The sequence below is a fragment of the Tachysurus fulvidraco genome, chromosome 23 (genome assembly GCF_022655615.1).
Source record: "Tachysurus fulvidraco isolate hzauxx_2018 chromosome 23, HZAU_PFXX_2.0, whole genome shotgun sequence".
Lineage (NCBI taxonomy): Eukaryota > Metazoa > Chordata > Actinopteri > Siluriformes > Bagridae > Tachysurus > Tachysurus fulvidraco.
Window position 1 is genome coordinate 9,900,116 of NC_062540.1, and position 22,221 is coordinate 9,922,336.

Here is a 22,221-nt window from a genome sequence, read left to right on the forward strand (position 1 = left end):
CTACTGTAAAGTTAATTGCTGTATTTTTCTATTTATTTAATAACCACAACTATATAGCAATATTGCCTACATGGCTATGGTTGCACCTTGTTTTTAGTGACTCGTGGCTGCTTTAAACCACATGCTCCCCACCAATGTATTAACTGTATTTCCCATCTAATTTAATACTGCAACCAAAAGCAGTAATTTCCTGCATTACAAATAGGAAGATAATACTTACATTGCCCCAGGTCTGGCAAAGTGAATATATTAATAAGCTGTTTGTTTGCCAGGGTGGTCTCTGATTATAGTCATATCTAAAAACACGAGTGCGTGTGGCATGGCTAGCATCTCCTACTTTACTTCTCCTTTATCAAACTGAAGATGAGGGGAGGAAGATGAACTCAGCTAAAAAAAAGGGGAAACGAGCAACAGACAAGAGAAGAAAAAGAAGGTAGAGAAAGGGAAGTTGGTAAAGCTGTACTGTGGAAAATACACAAAGACAGCAAAAGGCTAAAAAGTAGTCATAAGTAGAAAAAAAAAAATTTAGCAGTCAGTATCTGGGCTTATGATACACCAGCATCATGTTACTCATGACAGAGAACTAATTATTAAAAACAAGGTGGGAAAAACTCTTACTCATTGTTTTTAAATGCCGGCATTCCCCTATGGTGTTATTATGGTAAAAAACATGGCAAGGAAACATGGACCAAATGCAGCGATGACCACGTAATGACATAAATGACTCATGCTTCCTTTTTAGGATCAGTCTTTTGTTATAGTTAAGAATGGCTAATCTCTTAGTGACTCCTTCAGACCAAAACACGAAGGACAAAAAAAAAATAAAAAAATAAAAAATAAATAAATTATGAAATGATTTGATGCAGGAAAAAACATAAAGAAACTTGTGAGAATAATGTTTATCATTATACTCTATTAGTGATATGGTGTGCTCTACTAGTTAAAACTGAAATAATAATTTGTTATATTTATTTACACAACATGCAATTATATATACTCATTAATATATATGAACACAAGCAGGCACAGAAAAATATATATATACACACACTAATACACTAATATATATATATATATATATATATATATATATATATATATATATATATATATATATATATATATATATATATATATGTGTGTGTGTGTGTGTGTGTGTGTGTGTGTGTGTGTGTGTGTGTGTATATTGCCTGCTTCTTGCAATAGTAAACACTTGTTTTTGTTATTAGTTACACTGCAGTTACATGACAAGCCACAGTAATCATTACTTAGCAAGCATTGCAAGATTAATATCTGCAAAATAGGCAGAAATTACCACTCAAAATGTAGTGTGTGATTACGCCTGATATGAAAACATTCACTTTGCAGTCAGCTTTAAAAAGCAGAGCTACATGAGAGAAAATAAAGGAATAAATAAAAAACTCATACATAATCACTGTTCATCATCAAATCACACTTGTGTGTTAAGCGTGCTGTATGTGTTATGTTCAAGCCCGAAACATCTGCGATACACCTAGCTGCTGTGTATTCAACGGTCATTGCTTAAAACGCAAACACACGGTCAAATTTTAGTCTGTTTATTGACATTATATATATACACATTACTGTATATGTTTTCTATTATTAATTATTATGTGTAATGGAGATATGCAAAGTAAGAATTTTATTGTATAGACTAAACGGCATTGAACTTGGCAATAAATAATCTTTTCAGCCATCCACATGGTTATACAACATACAATCAAACGGTCATCTGTTAATACCAGACAGTTTGACCAAACCCGAGTATCGCATACTGCTGACATGCAATCCTACTGTTCTACCTCTAATCTGCATTTATATACATATTTGATATTTCCCCATAGATACTTGAATACTGTGTATCTGTAAAGTAAATTTGAATTTTAGCATCTATTTTTATGACGCAAATAGTTGATAAAGCATTGCACTACATACCATTCTGCGTATGGTTGTGCATGTGACAAACATGATACTCCTGATACAGAACTAACACCTGCTGACCAGTCTGTGATAAAAAAGAACGTAACTCATGACAAAACATGCGATGAACTAGAAAAACCTGTTTGGCGAGAAAAATTTTTTTTTTCAGTCTGGGGCCGTGTTTGTTTGTCTACCATATGGAGGATAGAAAGTGTGAATGAAGTTGTTCTAAGGTGCATATTTGGACAAGGAAGATAGTAAGAAACAGCCAGTTAAGTTGGCTTCATTCCTAAAATGACATCAGTTGATTTAACTCGATTTAACAGTCTGGATGACATAAGAATTCTGCACTCGTTTGACTTACAAAATGGCAGAGAAGTTTCCTCGCTGTTGATAGTAAAACCTGCAAAAAGAACATGCTCTCTGGTTATATAATACCCTAACAGAAACGAGTGACCATATCTAGAACGCGCCTCATCACCAAAACAAGACTGGCTCTAATTCGGTGGTACAACATGTTCAGAGACAATAAGTAATTGCTGGACTGTTGCAGTGGTCTTCAAACAGTTAGGTTATATCTTATAAGCAAAAATACAAAGCAGTCACACTCTAAACAGAGAAAATAGATGATAAAATAATCAAGACATCAGTAGATTAGAATCTGTATGCTGTCACTGTTCCTCAGAAAATCACACAGCCATACCGGTGTGTTCATGTTTTTAAAGGTTATTAAAGGTCATGTGACTGCATGGATATCAACTCTACACCTGTCTGCTTACTTAGGCAAATCAAATTAAGCACACACAGACAGTTTCAGTGTGTAAGACTCATTCGGCGTGCTAGTATAACGAATCTGATAAAGTTGTTTAATATGAATATTCTAAATAATCCAATACTCATGTTTATCAGGTTAGAAGACATTCTTCCATGATCTCATCTTCTTCGCGAAAAGTACACTGACAGCCGCACACACACACACACACACACACACACACACACACACACACACACACACACACACACACACAAACAGAACAAATACACATTTAAGTGCAACATTATGAATGACTTTCTAATTACTTCAGCGTGCTACTTTTGTGGGATCCGCAATCACTCCCTGATACAACACACACACACACACACACACACACACACACACACACACACACACACACACACACACAATTAGCTACCTTTACAGAACTGTCACGAACATTTTTCCTCTGAAGCGTTTTCCTCTGAGATTATTAATTTTTTAGATTATAAAGTTTTTAAATGCAACAGTGCTCTCTTAGATTTTTTTTTTTTTTGTTGTAGCCAAAGATGCTTCATTTTGCTGTGCCATTTTTTTTTTCTACATTTGTGTAAAAAATTGTGGAATTTTTTGTGAAAAAAAAAAAAGAGAAAAACTCTTTTAAACTCCTATGAGTGAAGACACAAATGTAATTCCTGCCTATGAAAGCTCCTGGCTGGCCCCAGTTTTTTTTTTTTTTTTTTTTTTAAGTTTTTTTATATAGTTTTATTATATAGTTTATACTTTTTTTAATTTATCTATCTCCTTTTGGTTTTGGTTTATGATTTTATCCTAAATTGCATTCCTTTTATTCTTATACCGGACAGCATAAAGCATTTCACTGCATGACGTACCCTGTATGTATGCGTATGTGAAAAATAAAATTTGATTTGATCTGCAGAAAATCTGTGGTAACTGAAAAAATTTTAATTCCTCTAAATCAAAAGTTTGTCCACTTTTAAAATGCCCTTTGTACTTTGTAAGATTTCTCAGCATGAAACACCTCGGCTTCTGTAGCAGATTCAATCACATGCATTTATGCAAACTGTTTAGCTGAAGGCATCTAATTAGACCAAAGACTAGATACATGGCAGAAGGAATTAAATAAAGAGTTTTCATAGGTCTGTTTATTTTTATTTTATTTAATTTCCACTCTCCGGTTAGATTAGTGATTACTGACAGCATTTTTAAGTACACAAAAACAGAACAGTAAAGTTACTGTATGCGAGACATTACCATGAGGCAAAACATCCCCTTTTTAAATTGTTCTATTTAGAACTATAAAGTATTCATTAATGGTTAAGCTTTAAAGAGTAACTGCTGTTGTCATTTGGTGAACCTAGTTATTTATCAAGAGCTTTGTATGACAAGAATTTAAGACAGCTTTGTATGACAAGAATTTAAGACACACTGGGGGCAAATGGGAATGGATTTGACTGCTAAGGAATTCACATTTGATTAATTCTCCATTCTGACAAGTATTCTACAATACTAAACAGGTTCTGCTAAAAAGGTACCACTGGGTGCCATTTTTTTATTATTAATATTATAACTTCCCTAAAACATATCAGTAGATGGATTGGCTACTATAAATTGTGTCTAGGCATGAATGTGTGTACATGGTGACCTATTTGGACATTTGCGGTGTGTTAAAGTGGTTACAGTAGACGATGGAACGAATGTGACACAAATAGTTATTGCATACAATAACAGGTTAGTTGCCGTTAGACAAGAATTTCAGGTTGGCACTGTGCCAGCGAATATTAAACAGCACTAATTTATCACAACATAAAAAATAAGCACAGATTTTATTTCTCATCAACCGAAAAGATCAAGGAATAAACTAGACAATTCCATTGCATCAATATTAACCAGTAGATTATAATAAGATCAACACAAAAAGGTTTTAAACAGATTAACTGGATCAGTTGCATGGCCATGTGATAAATAAATCATTTTAAATTTCCCTAGTCCCTCCAGCATTTTGTGTTTTTGCAATCAAAGAAATTTACACATCCACTTTGCATCTCTAACTGCAACATTAAACATCTTAAATCTACAGTAGAACTACTTACTGTATATTGTCCTCCACTTGATATATCACTTGACATTTATTTCCTCATATGTAAGTCATTTTGGATGAAAATAAAAAGGTCTTCTAAACAAATAAATGTAAAACATCGATGTAAAATTAAGCAAACTTTATTCAGAGGAGCATGCAGTTTTTCAAAATTAACGAGGATTTAAGCCAAGATGCATCATGTGACTTCATCACAACACAAATTCAGTCAATCAGGAGCATCGAACGAGTACAGCTATCATAGAAATCAATTACATATGTGTCTGCAGTTGTGGTAACTTCAAAGAAGAATGCTGCATTTGCATTTGCGAAAAAGAAATCACCATCATCTCAAAATTTTTACATTTAAAAATAAAAATCGAGTTTTTTTCCCCACAACAATCAAAAACAGAACAAATAAATAATGAATGAATGAGTGAATTAATTAAACAAACCAACAAAAAAATTGCAAGTGTAAGCTGCCATGTAAAAATTTGTTTTCTTTTTTTTTGTTTGAAAAGAACTATGGTAAAAAAAAAAAATCATTTATTTACAACTCAAATTGATGGACAAGTCAAGGTGCCTTTTCTACTAGGGTTAAAGGCCTTGCTCGGGGGCCCAGTGGTGGGGACCTGGGATTTGAACTCACAACCTTCCAGTTATTAGTTCAACACCTTAACCACTAAGCTACCCTCTCAGTGTGAAGTGGTAAATCAAATCATGTCTCTAAAAGCAATGGTTTATATGGTAATTTTACAGAAGTGTGGTACTTGCTACTGAGACTGTTCAACTACATGATGTCTAAAACACTGCTTTATCACTATCACCACTGTCATCACTAAACAGACGTGAAACTATGTTTCTACAACAACACTAACTATGGTATGCGAGCTAATTAATACTGTCAGTATTGAAAATTCATGGTCATTAGTTGCTATTCTTTTATAACACTTCAACAAATAAGAAATATTTTTACAAGCCAGATGATGTTTTTCTTTATTTATTTTTAATTATGGGACTTTCTTATCACAGTGCAGCATGTACACAAGATTCAAACAGAAGAAGGCTCCAATGCAAGAGCATGAATATTAATCTGTCAGAGCACATTGATTGGCTGTCTTGAGACAGTGCTGCTATGGCAACTTTTGCATATTCAGGACACACTTAACAAACTCTTGGAATAAGTTAAATGCAATTTGTTGCACATCAGATTTGCTTGCTAAGGTAAGTATGCATAACAGGATTTGCTTTGTTGTTTTGGTCTAAATGCCTGTAATTACGCATTCCTGACATTCATAGATATGAATTTAATATTAGACTGTCAGTCAAGTGTGTCTTGATGAGAATGAAAGTTGCGGTAAAACGTTTACATCTTACAAATGGAATTATTTCCCCTTTCATACTTATAATTTATAATAATGAGCAGTTTAGGGTTAACAGCCTTGCTCAAGGGCCCAGCAGTGGCAGATTAATGGTCCTGGGATTTAAACTCACAACGTTTTGATCAATTTTCTAATGTCTTAACCACTGAGCTGCCACTTCCTTATGGGCTGTACATTATTACAGGGATTATATTAAAAGACAAATGTTGGCTTGGATATCTGTGTAAATTCCTACAATTCCTTTTTTTTAATGAAAAAAGTGGCTTTAGACAGCAGTCTGTCCCACTCTTATCACTTACATTTGGACTTAATTTCAACCTGCATTTATAAGGCAACCGTCTACGGTCTTGTATGTTGAACTGTTGTATTGAAGGCAGTATATTTTATCTCTCACGGTCTAAAAAATTCCTTAGCTTCATTTAAGCAGTTGTACTGTATTTATGGAATGTAAGGTCAACATTTATGGAATATTAAGTCAAAAAATCTGATAACAATTTGTGCCTTTATGCTATTCTAGTCTCAGACACTTAAGAAACAAAACCATTTCTTTGCTACTGAGGTAGTACGTTCAAGGGTAAATCTTTTAACCCTTCACGTGGATGTAGTGTACTTACATTATATATAGTGCATGGACCGTATTTACCTTGCAATAATTACCTTATAAAAGCTTTAAAAAGTGCACAACATGAATGTTTATGGCTACACTTGAGAGTAAGACCCCAGGTTGCCCCGCCCCCTTTGAGAGTGAACTTCAGCTGAGTAACACAATATATTGACAGCAACACACAACACACTCTAACCTGTCATACCCCCCCACCCCCACCCCCACCCCCAATGAACTAGTAAAATGACTGATCACACAGGTCACTGAAAAAGCTTAGTTTCCTCTTCTACACATAAATACCTCGGGAGTCCTCTGAATTACGTCAAACGCGCGCGAGCGCTGCACCCCTTCCCCGCCTCCATTCTGGAACCAACCCCGCGCTACAAAGCGCGCTCTAACGACGCCACACGCGAACTCGTCCTGAGCTTCTCGCCGCCACGCGCCATTCTTGCTCCAGGACCCGCCCACCCCTCTCTAGACCTGCACGCGCTCCCGATTCATTCAACCCGAAGGTGTCGCGCGTGACGCGGGAACGCGCTTTACTACGCCAGAACTGGGGAGGGAAGGAGAGAGGAAGAGAGAAAAAAGAGAGAGAGAACTCAAGAGAGCATGCAGCGGAGAGAATCACAGCAAAGATATGTCGCTAAAATATGATTAGCATAAGTATAATTAATAAAAAGCTGTTATTTACGCCCACACTTCCTATATGTTTGAGTTGCAATTGACCCTCACACACACACCCACCCCACAGTCTGTGTATTAAACGTGTCCTGCTATCGCAAGCTTTAAAACATGGCACTGGTGTAGGTTTAGTGTCTCTTTGTGTCGGCTTGAAACACGATGTAAAACAGCACGCTGTTTAAAACCGGTTGTATTCACAAAGCTGACTCACAGCTACAGGCTAATCACTGCTTTTTTTAAAACCAAACTCTCAGTAGCAAAACCTTCTCCATATAATAAACAAACGAAACATTAAATCCTTGCCTCGGTTTCGGAACAGCGGCAGAAGCACAAAAACAAATGACAACAGTGTTTCCTTCTGTGTAGATTCATCTGATTTGACTGCAACACAAGGGGAATAAAGCTGCAGTGTCACTTACACACAGCTACAATAGTTTACACAGCTTATCACAGACATTAGTCTGTCTCTAAGAAGGTTGTTTTTAAGCCTTACACGTTTACAAACTAGCAAAAAAAAAAAAAAGCTTTAGTGCTGATGTGACAAAGGAGACCGACGACGAACCCGATCTCGAGGAAATCACGAATCTTTCCGAAACGGGAAAACCCACCATCCGCTCGCGCACTGAATCGTTGTGCTACTAAAGGATCATACTTACAATTTTGGCATTAAAATGGTCTGGAGGGCGGTAGCCGTTTTGTTTTCTGAAGCACATCCGTTTCTTTTTTTTTTTTGTTGCTGTTTATATATACATGTATATATAAATATATAGGAATACAGTATCGTTTTTCCCCTCCTCCAGTGTTCCAGCTTCGGAATCGACACCCTTGACGGAGGCAGGCTGAGGATGAACTGCGCATGTGTGAACTCAGTCAGTTCTGCTCGGCAGATTGACGAAGGACTTCCTCAGTAATTGTCATTTCGAATGAAAATCCTCTCACCGGGAATCATTGCTCAAGAACATCAAATCTTCCGTAGTATATCAAATAATGAAGTCATCTATGAAACCAAAACAACTAAACAACACCTTTTGGTTCTGTCTTCATAAATTTGACAAACATCTAAACGCAAACATCCTCAATAACCCTATAATGCTCTATATATTCTCTAATAAAATGTTTTACAGGCATTCTGCTTGTCAATTAACCAGTAGAATCTGTAAACTAACAGATAGGTGGCAGTAGGAAATTCCTTTCCACTATGTGTAAAATTTATTTTAATGTTAGTTTTGCCTAGCACTTTGATATATATCAATAAATTCCAACTATAACCAGCAGGCGGCGCCAAACACTAAGAATAAACGCACAAACGACCCAGTATTACAACCTGAATTAAAGGTCTTAAACACCGTGCCTGTAAATGTATAGCAATCATAATATTATAAATAACTAAACAACGTTTTAATAAGTTTAATAAATCTTATGTTTGTTTGATTGCATATGAAATAAATTAAGCAAATTATTTTAATGGCAACTAAGCTTTAACCAAGCAGATTTTAGATGTCGACCATATCTGACCAGATTTAATTCATGATTTCAAACACTTAAAGAAAAGTTTATTCGCATTCTTTAGTAAACAGGAATTGAAGGATAAGTGTGATTGCCACTTGGTGTCAGTAGAGCTCTCTGCTTCACTGTAGGTATGCACAACTTGTCAATGCAATCCAGTGAAAGCCTGATTTATAACAGGTACCATAACCAATGTGCTGGATTCCTGGGTTGTATTAATTAAGGAGTGATTTTAATTAAAAGACTAAATTGGGCTTTGATAATGACTTGCTCCTTGCATGATAATGTGCATCAATCATAGGCTTGACAATGTGCAGTAAAACGATAGTAAAAAGATGGTTCTATGGACTGTGATGATGAAACGTTTTAGAATATATCAAAAGAAACCAAAATTTATGATTATTTTTAAATGATAGAAAATCATGTGTCTGCCGCAGTTTTAAGCATTCTAAAACAAATGCAGTAATAGTGTGAGTCATGTTCTGAATTGCATTGTAGTATTGTTTGAATGTTCAGTTAATAGTGAAGTTTCATCGACCAAAGTGTCTATTTTGCATCTTAGAAAAGTTATTATTTTCTGATCCAAGCACAGTATTGTGACACAGTATTTGCATGAAAAAAAAAACTATCTTTACTTTCACATTCCTATACCTGTGAGACAATGCAAAATAACTTTCACTGTATGTGAAAATTTTTACTGTGCTGTGACTGAAATGTCTCTTTTACCTACCTTTGCACAGCATTGAATGGTTTGGGGCAAGCCAGTGTTGGTGCTATGATTATAGAACAAGGGAAAAAGGATGTAATAATAACCTGGGTATCAAATACTTTGTCCAAACAATAAAAAAAATAACTAAATGGACAACAGTTCTTTTCATTTTGTTAAGCATTTAATCAGACATCAAATTACAGTATAGTCCCAACATTCTTGTTACAATAACCATCACCAGTAAAGAATATATATTAATATATTTTTCTGCCAGCTATTATTAAAAAAATGAAACCAAAGAATGTATAGATAATATTGTTTGGTATCTTGTAGTTGACAATTTTCATGCCAGTAATTGGAAATGTAGAGTTTTGTAGTAGAAATGTATTTTTTATTTTTATTTTTTTGCCTTGAATTATCTTCTGATTATGGTTAGGCCCTTTTCATCATCCAGAATTTCCTCTACTCTTCGTCTCTGTAAGGAAAGAAAACCCATATTCAAAGGTAAAACAGGCAAAACCAGGAAGTTCTCCTCTGAAATAAAGGCTGGCACATAAAGATGTAAAAATGCACCATCACACTTCACAATGCTAGAAAAACAGCAAGGACTAACAAACATTAATCTTGGAGTAACAAAGAACAGGTGGACACAATCAGTTAACACACTAATTATATTATAGAGTTCAAAACAAACAGGAAAAGAACAAGCCACAAATCGAAAGATCAGCACATGGCCATGTGGAGTGACACAATGGGAGAATCAGTGACTCCTCATGTAGTACCAGTAACAAAGCTGATAATGTCCCCACTTGCTTATAGAGTTTCTCCCAGCTACAGTACAACAAACTCATCTGCCATTGTCTTGTTGATAACTTGTGGATTTTTCAACTTTCCCAACCTCTTCTAATGCATGACATGATGGAGAGCTGTTTGTTTTCCCAAGCCAGGTGAAATTGGATGATGGACAATGATCACTGCCCAAATTGTTTGGGACCGGAGCCTCTTCAACCATCATTTACAGAGCCTTGCTCATATAACTGCAGCATAACAATAGCAGTGCATGAATTTCACAGACAATTTAAATACTGCTGTCTATTTATCTACAAGCTACATGCTTGTATGCTTGTATTGAGTAAAGTGAACAGTAGACAGAGTTGTGGAACCATCTAGGATGAAATATGTACGGAAATGGATAGAAGGCTTGGCTGCTGAGGACCCTGGAAGAGGAAGATTGAGAACCCTTGCGATATTGGAGACAAAAGCAAGAGTTGTGAGTAGAACTGCAGCAGCCAAACAGTCTATGTTGTTCTATGAGTGAGTGGAAGACCACTAGGCAAAGTGGGCCATTTGGGTTGATAAGAATTGCCAGAGGATAAGTGTGGTGTTGTCTGGCATTTTATGGGTTACCCATGTGTGGTCATGCCACAAGACACAGTTTGGTTTTATTCTATTGGTTTTAAACAATAAAATGAGCTAAAGGGAAAACTAAACCACTTTTGAAGAAAACCTGGATGGTGGTCCACTATTCTCTTGTGGAACCACATATTCATATATAATCAATCACTTTCACTCCACATGAACTGTGTTAGAGGTTCACATCACACTGCCCTTGTCATTCCTAGGGAAATGACAGGAAAACATTTTATTTTTACTTATTTTATATGTGTATTTACAGTAGCTAAAACAAAGAGGGAGAAAATTGTGAAATAAAATTATTCTGCGGTCGCTTATTTATCATATTAAAAATATGTTTGTGCAAGGAACAACTTTCTATACAATGTAAGGAATTTATAATTTATTACATGCACATATAGCAGTTGTAGTGGCAGTGGCCTAGTGTACTATATACTCTCATTATGATTATACAGATTAAACACCAAACACTGCTGCTTATGATAATTTAAATACCAACAGACTGAAACTTTATCATAAGCTTGTTATAACATGAACCCTACAGATAAATGTCTAAAGGAAAAGGCCTTAATCGTTTTTGAGTTAGTTTAGAGGTCATTATTACAGAATTATGTAGATGATACCTGATTAATGACTCTAACATCATAAGTGATAGTTCAGTGAGCTTTATTTTGCTGGCCTGACCAGACAAGAAGCCAATCCCAATGTTAGTACACAAAAGTATGATTCATCCTCTCCTTACAATGCCTTTGTGGGAGAATTCAAACTTTTTGTCATATTTCTGTTTTTATCTCCAGCAAAACAATAGGAGTTAATGTACCCCCTGGATCACACTGATCCAAAAGGATGATAAAATTATAACATACAGGAAGCCAAACAGTACAGACAACTATTCAAGTGTATCAGCACATTTATAGATAGCTTTCCTAAGAACCCAAGGTTGCTCCTGTACAATCTATGGTAAGAGCTAGTACTTACAGTTGGAAGTGAGCTATTTTTTTAGTGCTATTCAATGTAGGGTGACATATTTTATTGTGTGAAATTTTTATGTAAGTGTGGGGTGGCTGCACCAAATAACTGAATTGTTATCCTTTATAATTTTACAAGATTGTATGTGTTTTATAGCATGGAGTTTTACAAACCAGAGAACATTTGGATAAGAAACATTTGACATGTATTTAAATTCATTAATGTTTTCATGCATTGACTAATCATAATCACGATGGCTGGGCCAGTTTGTTTGTTTGTTTGTTTGTTTGTTTGATTTTACATATCTGTTTTGGTGTCCAGTAACACTGATTAATTAATATTTACTTCCTTTTGACTGAACCGCATTCAGATCCTACTCTCTACCCCAAGCACAGACTAGGTGCCAAATGAGATTTATTTATGCAGGTTTAATATGGTCTATAGTACTTGCACACCCACAAAAATATTAATAAATATACTTCATTGACTATAACCAAACACACCCATAGTTCATATACATTACACCCACTGCACCATTTGCATTTTCCTGTATACAGCTGGTTGGAGAGTTACTGTAGCTCCAGCAAGGGAAAAGAATTTGCAAGTAGTAGTTACTAGTAAAGTGTCGGGACCTATAAAACCTTGAAGGTGGTTTGCCATTCTTGTGAGGAGCTTCATTGTTTTACCTACTGCTGATTCTATTTGGTACAGTAGAGTGGTGAAGCATATTCCAGATTGCAAAACAAGCCCTGTCACTGTGACTTATGAGTCGTTCAATGCACAGTACTGTAATGACCAGATGCCAAAAAACCTTCATAGATTGAGGACGTTACTTCGCATTCAATAATCAGAAACATAAAATATATATGGTGAAAAACATTTTGGGGAGAAAATACACTTGCTGTTTAAATGTACAGCCCATGTTAGCTATTTCACTGTAGCAAGTTACCTGTAGCTGGTCCAGGCAGTCTGCATTATTCCTCTGTTTCTCCGTTGCCAGGAGGAGCTGTAGACGCACAGCACTCTGCACGCTGGCCTGGCTCGAAATCATCAGGTTAATTTCCTGCATCTAGCAATATGCAGAACACAGTATTGTGTTTAATGCCAAGTATTAATTTCTTTCTGCATCATTTCTCCAAAGATTCCCACATGCTATGACTTAGTCGACCAATCCTGTTGTCGGAGCGCTACCACCCTCCAGCCTTTCAATAAGCTTGCTGTATTGAAAAGGATAATTCAGCCGTAAACTTGCTTTTTAGTGTTGGATTTAAGGTATAAGACTAACAAGTAAGTGAATATCACATAGCCAAAAAATAATAAAGCAGCAATTGGAAATGTTGTCAGACCTGTAAAGTATTCAAGTAGCAACTGTGACCCAACACCTGAGGTTTGAATTGCAGGTATAGCAATAATACAATAATACAGATCCAGTTTCATTTGTATGCTTAAGGTATTTAATTCAGACTTGTTCTCTTCATTAGGGATCTTTTTCCAACTTAAAGTAATTATAAGGAATTGACAGACAATATGTTCTAAACAGATACATATATGTGGGATAAATTAAAAAATCAATGAGCATTTACAAAGAAAGGTACTGTGTGAGCTAGGCATGCAGAGTGGATTCACAATATCTATAGTACTACTTGGTGATACAGTACTACCTGGAGTACCTTGTGAGCATGTACATTTAGCAATTACATTTCAAAGTGGAATGTGATGGTGCACACCAGCTGCAGCAAGTTTATAGTGTCAATCAGTTTGCTTTATACTGCAAAGCTCAAAGATAGATAGATAGATAGATAGATAGATAGATAGATAGATAGATAGATAGATAGATAGATAGATAGATAGATAGATAATGTATCCAGTATAATCTCATTTCAATACAAAAGAAAGATTGTATATTGTTGATTCATGAATGAATTGTAATAAGTTCTAGGCAAGCTCCGATCTGAAAATCTATATCATTGTTTTTCCATGAGCTCAAGCTAATGAACTTCACTTGGTTTGGTAATGGATTGGAATGGAAGAAATGGAAAGCAATGGCAATTTCCCCAAAGGTAAATAGTGAAGGTAAGGTGATGAAAACAACAGTGCATCCATTAACTAAACAATCGTACATTAACATATATTAACATAATATAACATCAATTTATGATGTCACATTAGGCATTGGTTAAAAACCTACCTTCAAGTTATGATATTTCAGCCTCATCTGTCGAATCCTATTCCTTGCTTCGGCAGCTTTTAATTGGCCAATAAGTGTGTCATGGTTCACTTTTGTATTCTGGTCTTGAGTAGGATTTTCCACACATGATTTCTTTCTCTCATGAGCAAGTCTTGAAAGGATTCGTTGGTTAGAAGCTGCCATCCAGGCTTGTACCTCTTTGGAGGGCTCAGCATAAGCTAGGTATCGAGCCTTTTGTTGAGGGCACATCTTCTTCAAATCTACACTTTTTTTGTTGCCCCACTTCTTTTCCATCTCAATTTGCTTAATGCATGCACTTGTAGCAGAGTTTTAAGATTTTTCTGTAAGATGTGAGATATTCAGTGAACCTAAGTATACAATTTATTTATTTCATCTATTCAAAGTCTTATTGGTAACAGAATATTATGTTAGATAATACTAAAGCATGGATATCTTTATCACATTTGCATATGAATACTAGTTAAAAAAGTAATTTAAGATGCTATTTGGATTACATTATATACTCAGTGAGAACTGACTCACCAGAGATCCGTATATGTCCATTACTTTGCCAGTTTTCTCCGACTTACATTAGCGTATAATGTCAGAGTAATATTTCACCCACTCTTAATCGCCTGGGACAATGAGAATTACCTTATGTATTTGTGCACACATGGCACTTTCTAACAAAGTAATGCTTGATGGAATATTTGCTATAGAAACAGAGTGCTGTAACACCAAAACCAGGCCACATGCTCCATTGTTATGAGGCTTGATTCACTGAAAATGCTAGCCATCCAGAAAACTATTATCCTACTTGCCATTCACATTCATCCAGGATACCATCTATGGCTTCTGTTGAGAATGCTATGGCTAAGTGGGGTAGTCACAGAAATAATTTTTCTTGGCTTGCTGGAGCTACAGGCTTTTCAGAAGAGTGTTATTAGTCCATGGCTGGACCCACAGATGGAAATGTGTCCTTGTCAGAGCAACATGAGCCAAAGAGCAGCTTGTGGGACATGCAGGGTGTTTTTAATGAAACAGGGTATGCTTGGCAGTGGTGCCATATCAGAGACACATTCTGTACATCTGGGGAGCAGTGTGGTGCCACAGAGGTTCAGTAAAAATTAATTACCATTTATAGCACAGCGTATAGTGTGGACTAAGCTTTAAGCCCTCATTCTAAAAGATGTCTCTCTTATTCAGTTGCATGCTGCTCCAGGTATCCTCTTTATGTTCTACAAGGTAAGCATAACATTCCTCCCACTGGTGTGTGGGTGAAAGACATCTTTGAGTATGATTTTGGTTAGTCATAATGACAAATCATGTTCCTCATGCAGTACCTTTTTCCAGGTTATTCTCACTGCCCTAGCATATAGGTGTAGTAAAATATGACGTTGGTTACGAAATATATTTAACTACAAAAAGACCATTTTTCTTTGTCAATTAAATCCAGCACTGACACTACAAGAACATTCCAAGAAAATAGTCTGTATGACAATCTGTTTAATAAGTGACTGTGTATGTGTATTCAGGTGTCTCTGTCAAGTTTGTCAGCTTTGGTTATGATCACAGTAATCATCTATATATAATCTAAAAAAAAAAACAAATAAATGCATACATAGTTTTCTAAAAGTGTGTCTTATATCTACATCTACACTATGTGTAATACCTTAGGAGGTCGTAGATGTAATCCTCAGTGAAGTTATGTAAGTATGAAGTCACGGTAAAGACCAGCAACCTTCAAAAAGGCATAGAATTTAGTTAGAACTTAATCCACCACAGATTTTTTTCTTTGAATAAAATCATGAATACCTGACATTATTACATTACCTTTAAAAGAGAATGTTTTTTACAACAACAACAACAACAAAAACAACAACAACAACAACAACAACAACAATAATAATAATAATAATAATAATAATAATAATAATAATAATAATAATAATAATAATAATAATAATAATAATAATACTGTAGTTCACACATATTGTGAGTAATCCCAAATTTAGACTATGTACTTGGATACTTTGCAATTCAAAGCCAACACCACTAACAAGGTGTTTTAAATCCATTTTATTGTTTTGATGTTATAAACAAGTCAACTATGAATAGCCATCATATAATGTTTTTAATAGCCATGTATTAACTTCTTATTTGCTTAATCTTTACACCAATATCATGACCTTAATAATTAATAAAGGTTACACAAATTAGAATATATTATATATTCAAATATAGGTATACATATTATTAAAGCTTTCACCTATGGCATGAAAAATAAATGTATTTTACAGTGTTATAAAATCATCTTTACACACAATTCAAACCTAAACCAGTGAAATGTGTCCATCAAACCTCATACTCATTCTTCATGTTGTCTCCTTAACTGATAGTCAACACCTTTAGGATTTCAGAAATGTATCATTTGGTAGGATATTTGTTTTATTGATAGTGTTTCTTTGAATTCCTTAATGTGAAAGTATTATATATTATTTATCTCCCTTATAGTAAAGTGTTACCCATGAATAACCCCCAAATCAAATAACTATGAAAACCTGAACCGGAAACATAGATTATAGGCTGTAATAGTAGCTAGAATTTGTGGTAATCTGATTTTAGATATTAAGCGTATACATGATGGACATGTTAATTTATAACCCAGAACGTGGGAAATCTCCAGTAAAAGCTGAAGAAGTAAAGAATGACTATAAATCAGAACACATTTAAATTATTTAAACTATCATTAGGTATCTAATTTATCTAACAGACATCGATTAATGCTACCACTTAAAAATGATGCATTACATCTGTGGTATTTTCCCCTAAACAATTTCATCATCATCATCATCATCATCATCATCATCATCATCATCATCATCATCATCATCATATTACATTTATTTTATTGTCATTAATATTGTCAATAGCCTCGGTTAATACACGCTAGAAGAATCAGTCTCATTAATATTACAAGTGCTTACCGGTGCTATTTTTGTGCGACTGTAAGTAAAATAAACGTCAGTTTCCCCAAACGGAGGCGCGTGTTCTCAACTGGTTTGTGTACTGGCGTTGTCATAGCAGCGCGGGCTCGCGCACTAACGCATGTGTAGAACTTACTTATTTATTTATTTTACATACATACATACATGATATGTAATAAACAGGATTTTATTATAGTGGTGCCATCTCTTCCCCAGGCCATGTAGGTTACACACACGGACCTGGCTGTCCACGTGATGGCAAAGAAAACGTGATTCATCTGATCAATCCACCTTCTTCCATTGTTTTATGGTCCAGTTCTGATGGTCACACGGCCATTGTATGCACTTTCAGTGATTGATTCAATATATACATGATTAAACTACTGACAGATGCATGTGATGCTCTAAGTATTGTTTTGCATATGAGGATGATACTTTGACTTTCAGTTGCATTCTCTAAAGTCAGTGGCATTTTACCAGCAAGATAATGCACCCTGCTTCAATGTTCAAATGTCCTGATATGGTGTGCGGAACATGACAATGACTTCAGGGTGTTGACTTCAGGGTGCCTCCAAATTCCACAGATCTCAGTCTGATATACCTTGGAACTTACAGTTTACAGGATTAAAGGTTACACACATACACACTCCACACACATTGTCAGGGTCCTAATTTAGACATTTGGATAATTTAGAGTAATTCATTTACCAGCATGGATTTGGGATGTGGGAGGAACCCTGTGTAGACAAAGGGGGAACATGAAAAACTCAATACAAACAGTAATCTGAGCTCCTGATTCAACCAGTGGCCCAACTGGAGCTGTCAGGCAGCAACACAAACTGCTGTGTCACTGTACAACCCTGTCTCCAGTATCTTGAATTTATTTGAATATGTAATATATACCCACTATATTAGCCTATTCTTCTGTTTTTGTTGTTTTGTTGAAATTAATGCTCTACAATATTTACAGTATAGCATTCTATTAACTCTAGTGTGTGTTGTTAAGGACACTCTTGCCATGCAGACAGTACAATCTTTTGCAGGACCGCTGCTCCATTTTTAATTTTTCACATGGTTGTAAGATATTATTCATTATCCTGCTAATCAGAGGTATTGTAGGAATGGGGCTGGTATGTTGGTATATTGCATTTGCTTTGCATTCAGTGCACATGTAAACTCTCAGCAAGCCAGCATCAAACCAGCATGGTTGTATTGATTTTGGTTGCATTTCAGCTACCCTTAAAGGAGACGGCTTTCTATTCTCAAGGACATAATGAATTTTAAGTTAATTCTCTAAGGCTCACTAAGACTATTCTTTGACATGGATTAAAGCTAGATTTTGAAAAACTGACCCTCTTTATGCTGATTTATAATCAAAAATCTGTTTGTATTTTACATGACTGTTCTTAACCTATATCCGGGTAACGAGGATATTGACACACAACAGCCACTGAGGAAATATAATTATAAATTATCCCTCATTTGGTCACACAGCATTTACACTTTCTTGTGGATAATTAAGCTAGGCTATTTGCAATTCATCTCCTGTTCACTGTTAATGCTACTTAATGCTGGCCTGCCTATTGCCTAGTGAGTTGTCTTACACTAATCTATTCGTCTGGATTAGAGCAGTGTTTTCAGGTGAGATAGTTGTCTTTCACTTGACCCATTCTATTTTCCTCCTCATTACTGTGAGACAATTGCAATATAGTTTATTAACTAAGCAGGCACTATAGACTTATTAATTGTTATATCTCATTGTGCTACTGCTAGAAAACCATTTATGCCTGAAAGTGAATATGTTACACTCTGTTTGTCTAATTAGTGCTCCATGCAATATACTTAAGAATTATTTCTCCTGTCAATACTTGATTAACAATGATTTCCCAGAACTAAGTGCAAAGTTCAAGGCTATCTATCAGCACAGATTTAACAGTTGCATAGACATTCAATTTCTGACACTGAAATTAATCATAGATGTTCACTCATGTCTCAAATAATACCTTGTGGTAGACATTGCTTTTTGTTGCTAGGAGACATGTCTACTGTATTTGAGCTGGCTGCATTATGTATCAGTTCATTTGTGGATATAGGGCTCAAGATTGAACACACCCAGGATGGCGTGCCAACCCACCGGAGAACTAATCATATATGCACACTACGGACAATTTACTGAAGGCAATTAGACTGAGGGAGCAAAGGAGTACCCAGAGGAAACCCACAAAGCAAAGGGAGATCATACAAACTACTGTATTCACACAGGGTGAAAGTAGGAATTAAAACCTAACTCCAGAGATGTGAGGCGAACAAGTTAATCACTAAAATACAGTGCTCCTGTTTATTAGTGTTATAAAATAAATAATAATTAAAAAAAAAAAAGTTTTTTTAAATTTTGGTTTATCTCAAGCATTCATCTAAATTTCAGAATTTGTTTAATAGAAAATATTGATTGTTAAAAGTATTATACAAATTGCATTTTTTTTTCATGATTTTTTTTTGTACTAAGACAAGTAAAAAGTATCAGTATCAGTATTGAGTCAAAACCTATGCTCAAATTGTAGTTCATAACATTGGTATGACAGCTTCCCATTTGTAATAATAAGTTTGTGGAGTTTTTTTGTTTTAGTGGTTTAATAGGACAGTGCAGTAGAAGAGATGAGTCATCATTTTTTGAGATAAGACCAAATAATTTAAAAGCCTGGGGTACCTCATTTGTTGCACAATAGCTTTAATGTGTGCATATTAATGGAAAGTGCATCAGATCTTTTAGTAGGGCTTTTCATTCCTTGGCTCTCAAGCAGAAGCAAGGCGTAAGTGACTGTACAATATTTCTACCCTATTATATTCCAATTCAATATACTCCATTCTTGTATCCAGTATTCTTGTAGGAGGATTTGTGACAGCCATGGTGGTTTAATGGTTATCAAAATACTTTAATAGTTTTTATTATACGTAAGTGATATGCATTGGAAAATTAAGTTGGTATCTGTTGCAAGTTGTGTAAAAATATGCCATACATTTTAATATCCCTCTACAAAGAATGCTAATCTACTTCTCATTCACCAAAGCAGCATATGTGCTTTACTTCAAAGTTTTGTTAAAGTTTAGAACAAACCTACCAGAGCAAAGAAATTAGGGACACCTAAGCAACAAAGAATGTATTTAATTTTATGTATATAGCATAAACATTAATGAACTTTTGTAGAGCTAGCTCTCTAATAAGTTAAAAACACATTCTGAAATGACAAGTGAAAGAGACCTTAAGAGGAACCAGAAGGAACCCATTCTGTTTTGAGTGGATACTTGGATTATAAATCATTACAGTAGACAGCAGAAAAGGCAAACATAATAATAAAAACATAACATGTGAGTGATGTCAATGTACACACATCCCGCTGCTTTCAAAGTTAGAAAAATGACATGTCCCTGTGTCAACGTATTTAGACCTCTGTGTGTTCCTCATAAACATTATTTAACCAAATGTTTCTAAGTAACTTTTTTACTTTTCTGCAGCTATAAAACAGGGTTTGACCTTTATGTTCAGTCATAGACATGAATGCCTTGGTAATAATAACCATTGAGAATGATATCATCTAATATGCACTTACAATAACAATTTGTGGTGTTTAAAGTATCGTATTAGGTTTTTTTTAATTTAATGACTCAATTTACCAACAATTAGCTGGCCAATCTAATAACACTCAGATGATAGATTATAAAGAGCACTTTAATTGAGTTAATATGATCTAATACACGTACATAGAAGTTAACAACTTCCTTGATTGAAGGAATATATCTCCAATTGAAACTAAACATATCCATTGTACATACAGTACTTAAGGTGTTTTTGTGTTGGGAAACCCAATAATCTTTATCCACAGCATGTCAAAACATATGCTGGCAATATCACACAAGAATAATCTATAATCAGAAACTGAGAAAACAGGTGCCTGGGTGTCTAACCCAAGGAGTACAATATGAAACCAAGATTGGGAAGCACAAGAAACAGGCCTGGACTTAAGGCATGATATTATTGTCTCAGTCAGATCCCTAGCTCCCTAAGTGATGAATCAGTATATTGTGTATACAAGTTCAGAATTGGTAGGGACCTTTGCTCACTACACACTGGCACACTGATGACTCAATTTCTGCTGATATTTTAATTTTCATTGTAAAAACCCAAATATATCAAAATGTTTTAGTGTTTTTGTACTCAATCAAAATAATCATTTGGTTCTGTTACAAGCTACTTGCATTAATAGTTGGCTGTTGGCTGAGTGTTTATATGTTGTTGTTGTTGTTTTTTTTTTTGAAGCTGAGAGGCTTCAGAAAATATGATTTCATATCCAGTTATGATCCCTGAGCAGATGATCCCTGATGATTTCTGGTTTTTGCATTGTACTGTAGGATTTGTTTTTCAGCAGCAAACATTCCAGGGCACTGGAAGGATTCTCTGATTATAAAAGCCATTAACATGGCCAAATTCCTTATCTGAGCCCTGATTACTGTGCTATGGAACTGACTGTGATGTGCTTAAAGACACAGGAGGTTTAATTAGACAAACTAATATGCATGCAAGTCTCATATATATTTTTCTGAATTGCGCTCAAATCTCTACTTATATGTGTGAAAAATGAATACTAATGTGTACAATTTCAGCATTAACCACACTTTGAATATGGCTTTTGGTGCACAGTGTGGATATTGAGTCATGGATTAAGCTTAAGTATTTGCCTACAATGTGAGTAATGGCTGAAATGGAGCTTATACTTGGAGCTTATACATTAATTACCATATCACCCATCATCAACCTACTGCGGTGCAGTAGGCATACTGACATTTGAAAATTTGAAATATGACAATTTTAAATGGGGTTAAATGACCCACAGCCTGAAGCTTTTTTATTTACCAAAAATTTTTTAAGTCATCATTTGTTAATATATAAAGGTCTTGTGTGCAAAAATAATGCAAGCAAAAAAATTGTAAAAG

General features: G+C 35.2%; 2 protein-coding genes across 13 annotated transcripts in view; both read right to left on the minus strand.

Annotated features, from left to right (window-relative positions):
- Window positions 1-8,320, minus strand: part of rgs19 (regulator of G protein signaling 19) — a 43,274-nt gene extending 34,954 nt beyond the window's left edge. The window contains exon 1 of one of the 12 annotated variants that reach the window (XM_027144659.2): window positions 8,117-8,320. In XM_027144659.2, coding sequence (XP_027000460.1) covers window positions 8,117-8,173 — 57 coding nt within the window. In that variant the 5' untranslated portion in view covers window positions 8,174-8,320. Of the gene's footprint in view, window positions 1-220; window positions 512-7,079; window positions 7,481-8,116 lie in introns of those variants that run through there. The other 11 variants (XM_027144655.2, XM_027144661.2, XM_027144667.2 and 8 more) reach the window with 11 other exon arrangements.
- Window positions 8,321-9,891: 1,571 nt separating this feature from the next.
- Window positions 9,892-17,313, minus strand: LOC113641751 (protein LKAAEAR1). Its single transcript, XM_047807431.1, has 5 exons — window positions 17,233-17,313; window positions 15,918-15,986; window positions 14,246-14,586; window positions 13,007-13,126; window positions 9,892-10,150 (listed from the first exon to the last, which is right to left on the minus strand). Exons 3-5 carry the CDS (start codon window positions 14,537-14,539, stop codon window positions 10,091-10,093), a joined length of 474 nt encoding a protein of 157 aa, XP_047663387.1. The 5' UTR covers window positions 14,540-14,586; window positions 15,918-15,986; window positions 17,233-17,313; the 3' UTR covers window positions 9,892-10,090.
- Between the last annotated feature and the right edge of the window lie 4,908 nt (window positions 17,314-22,221).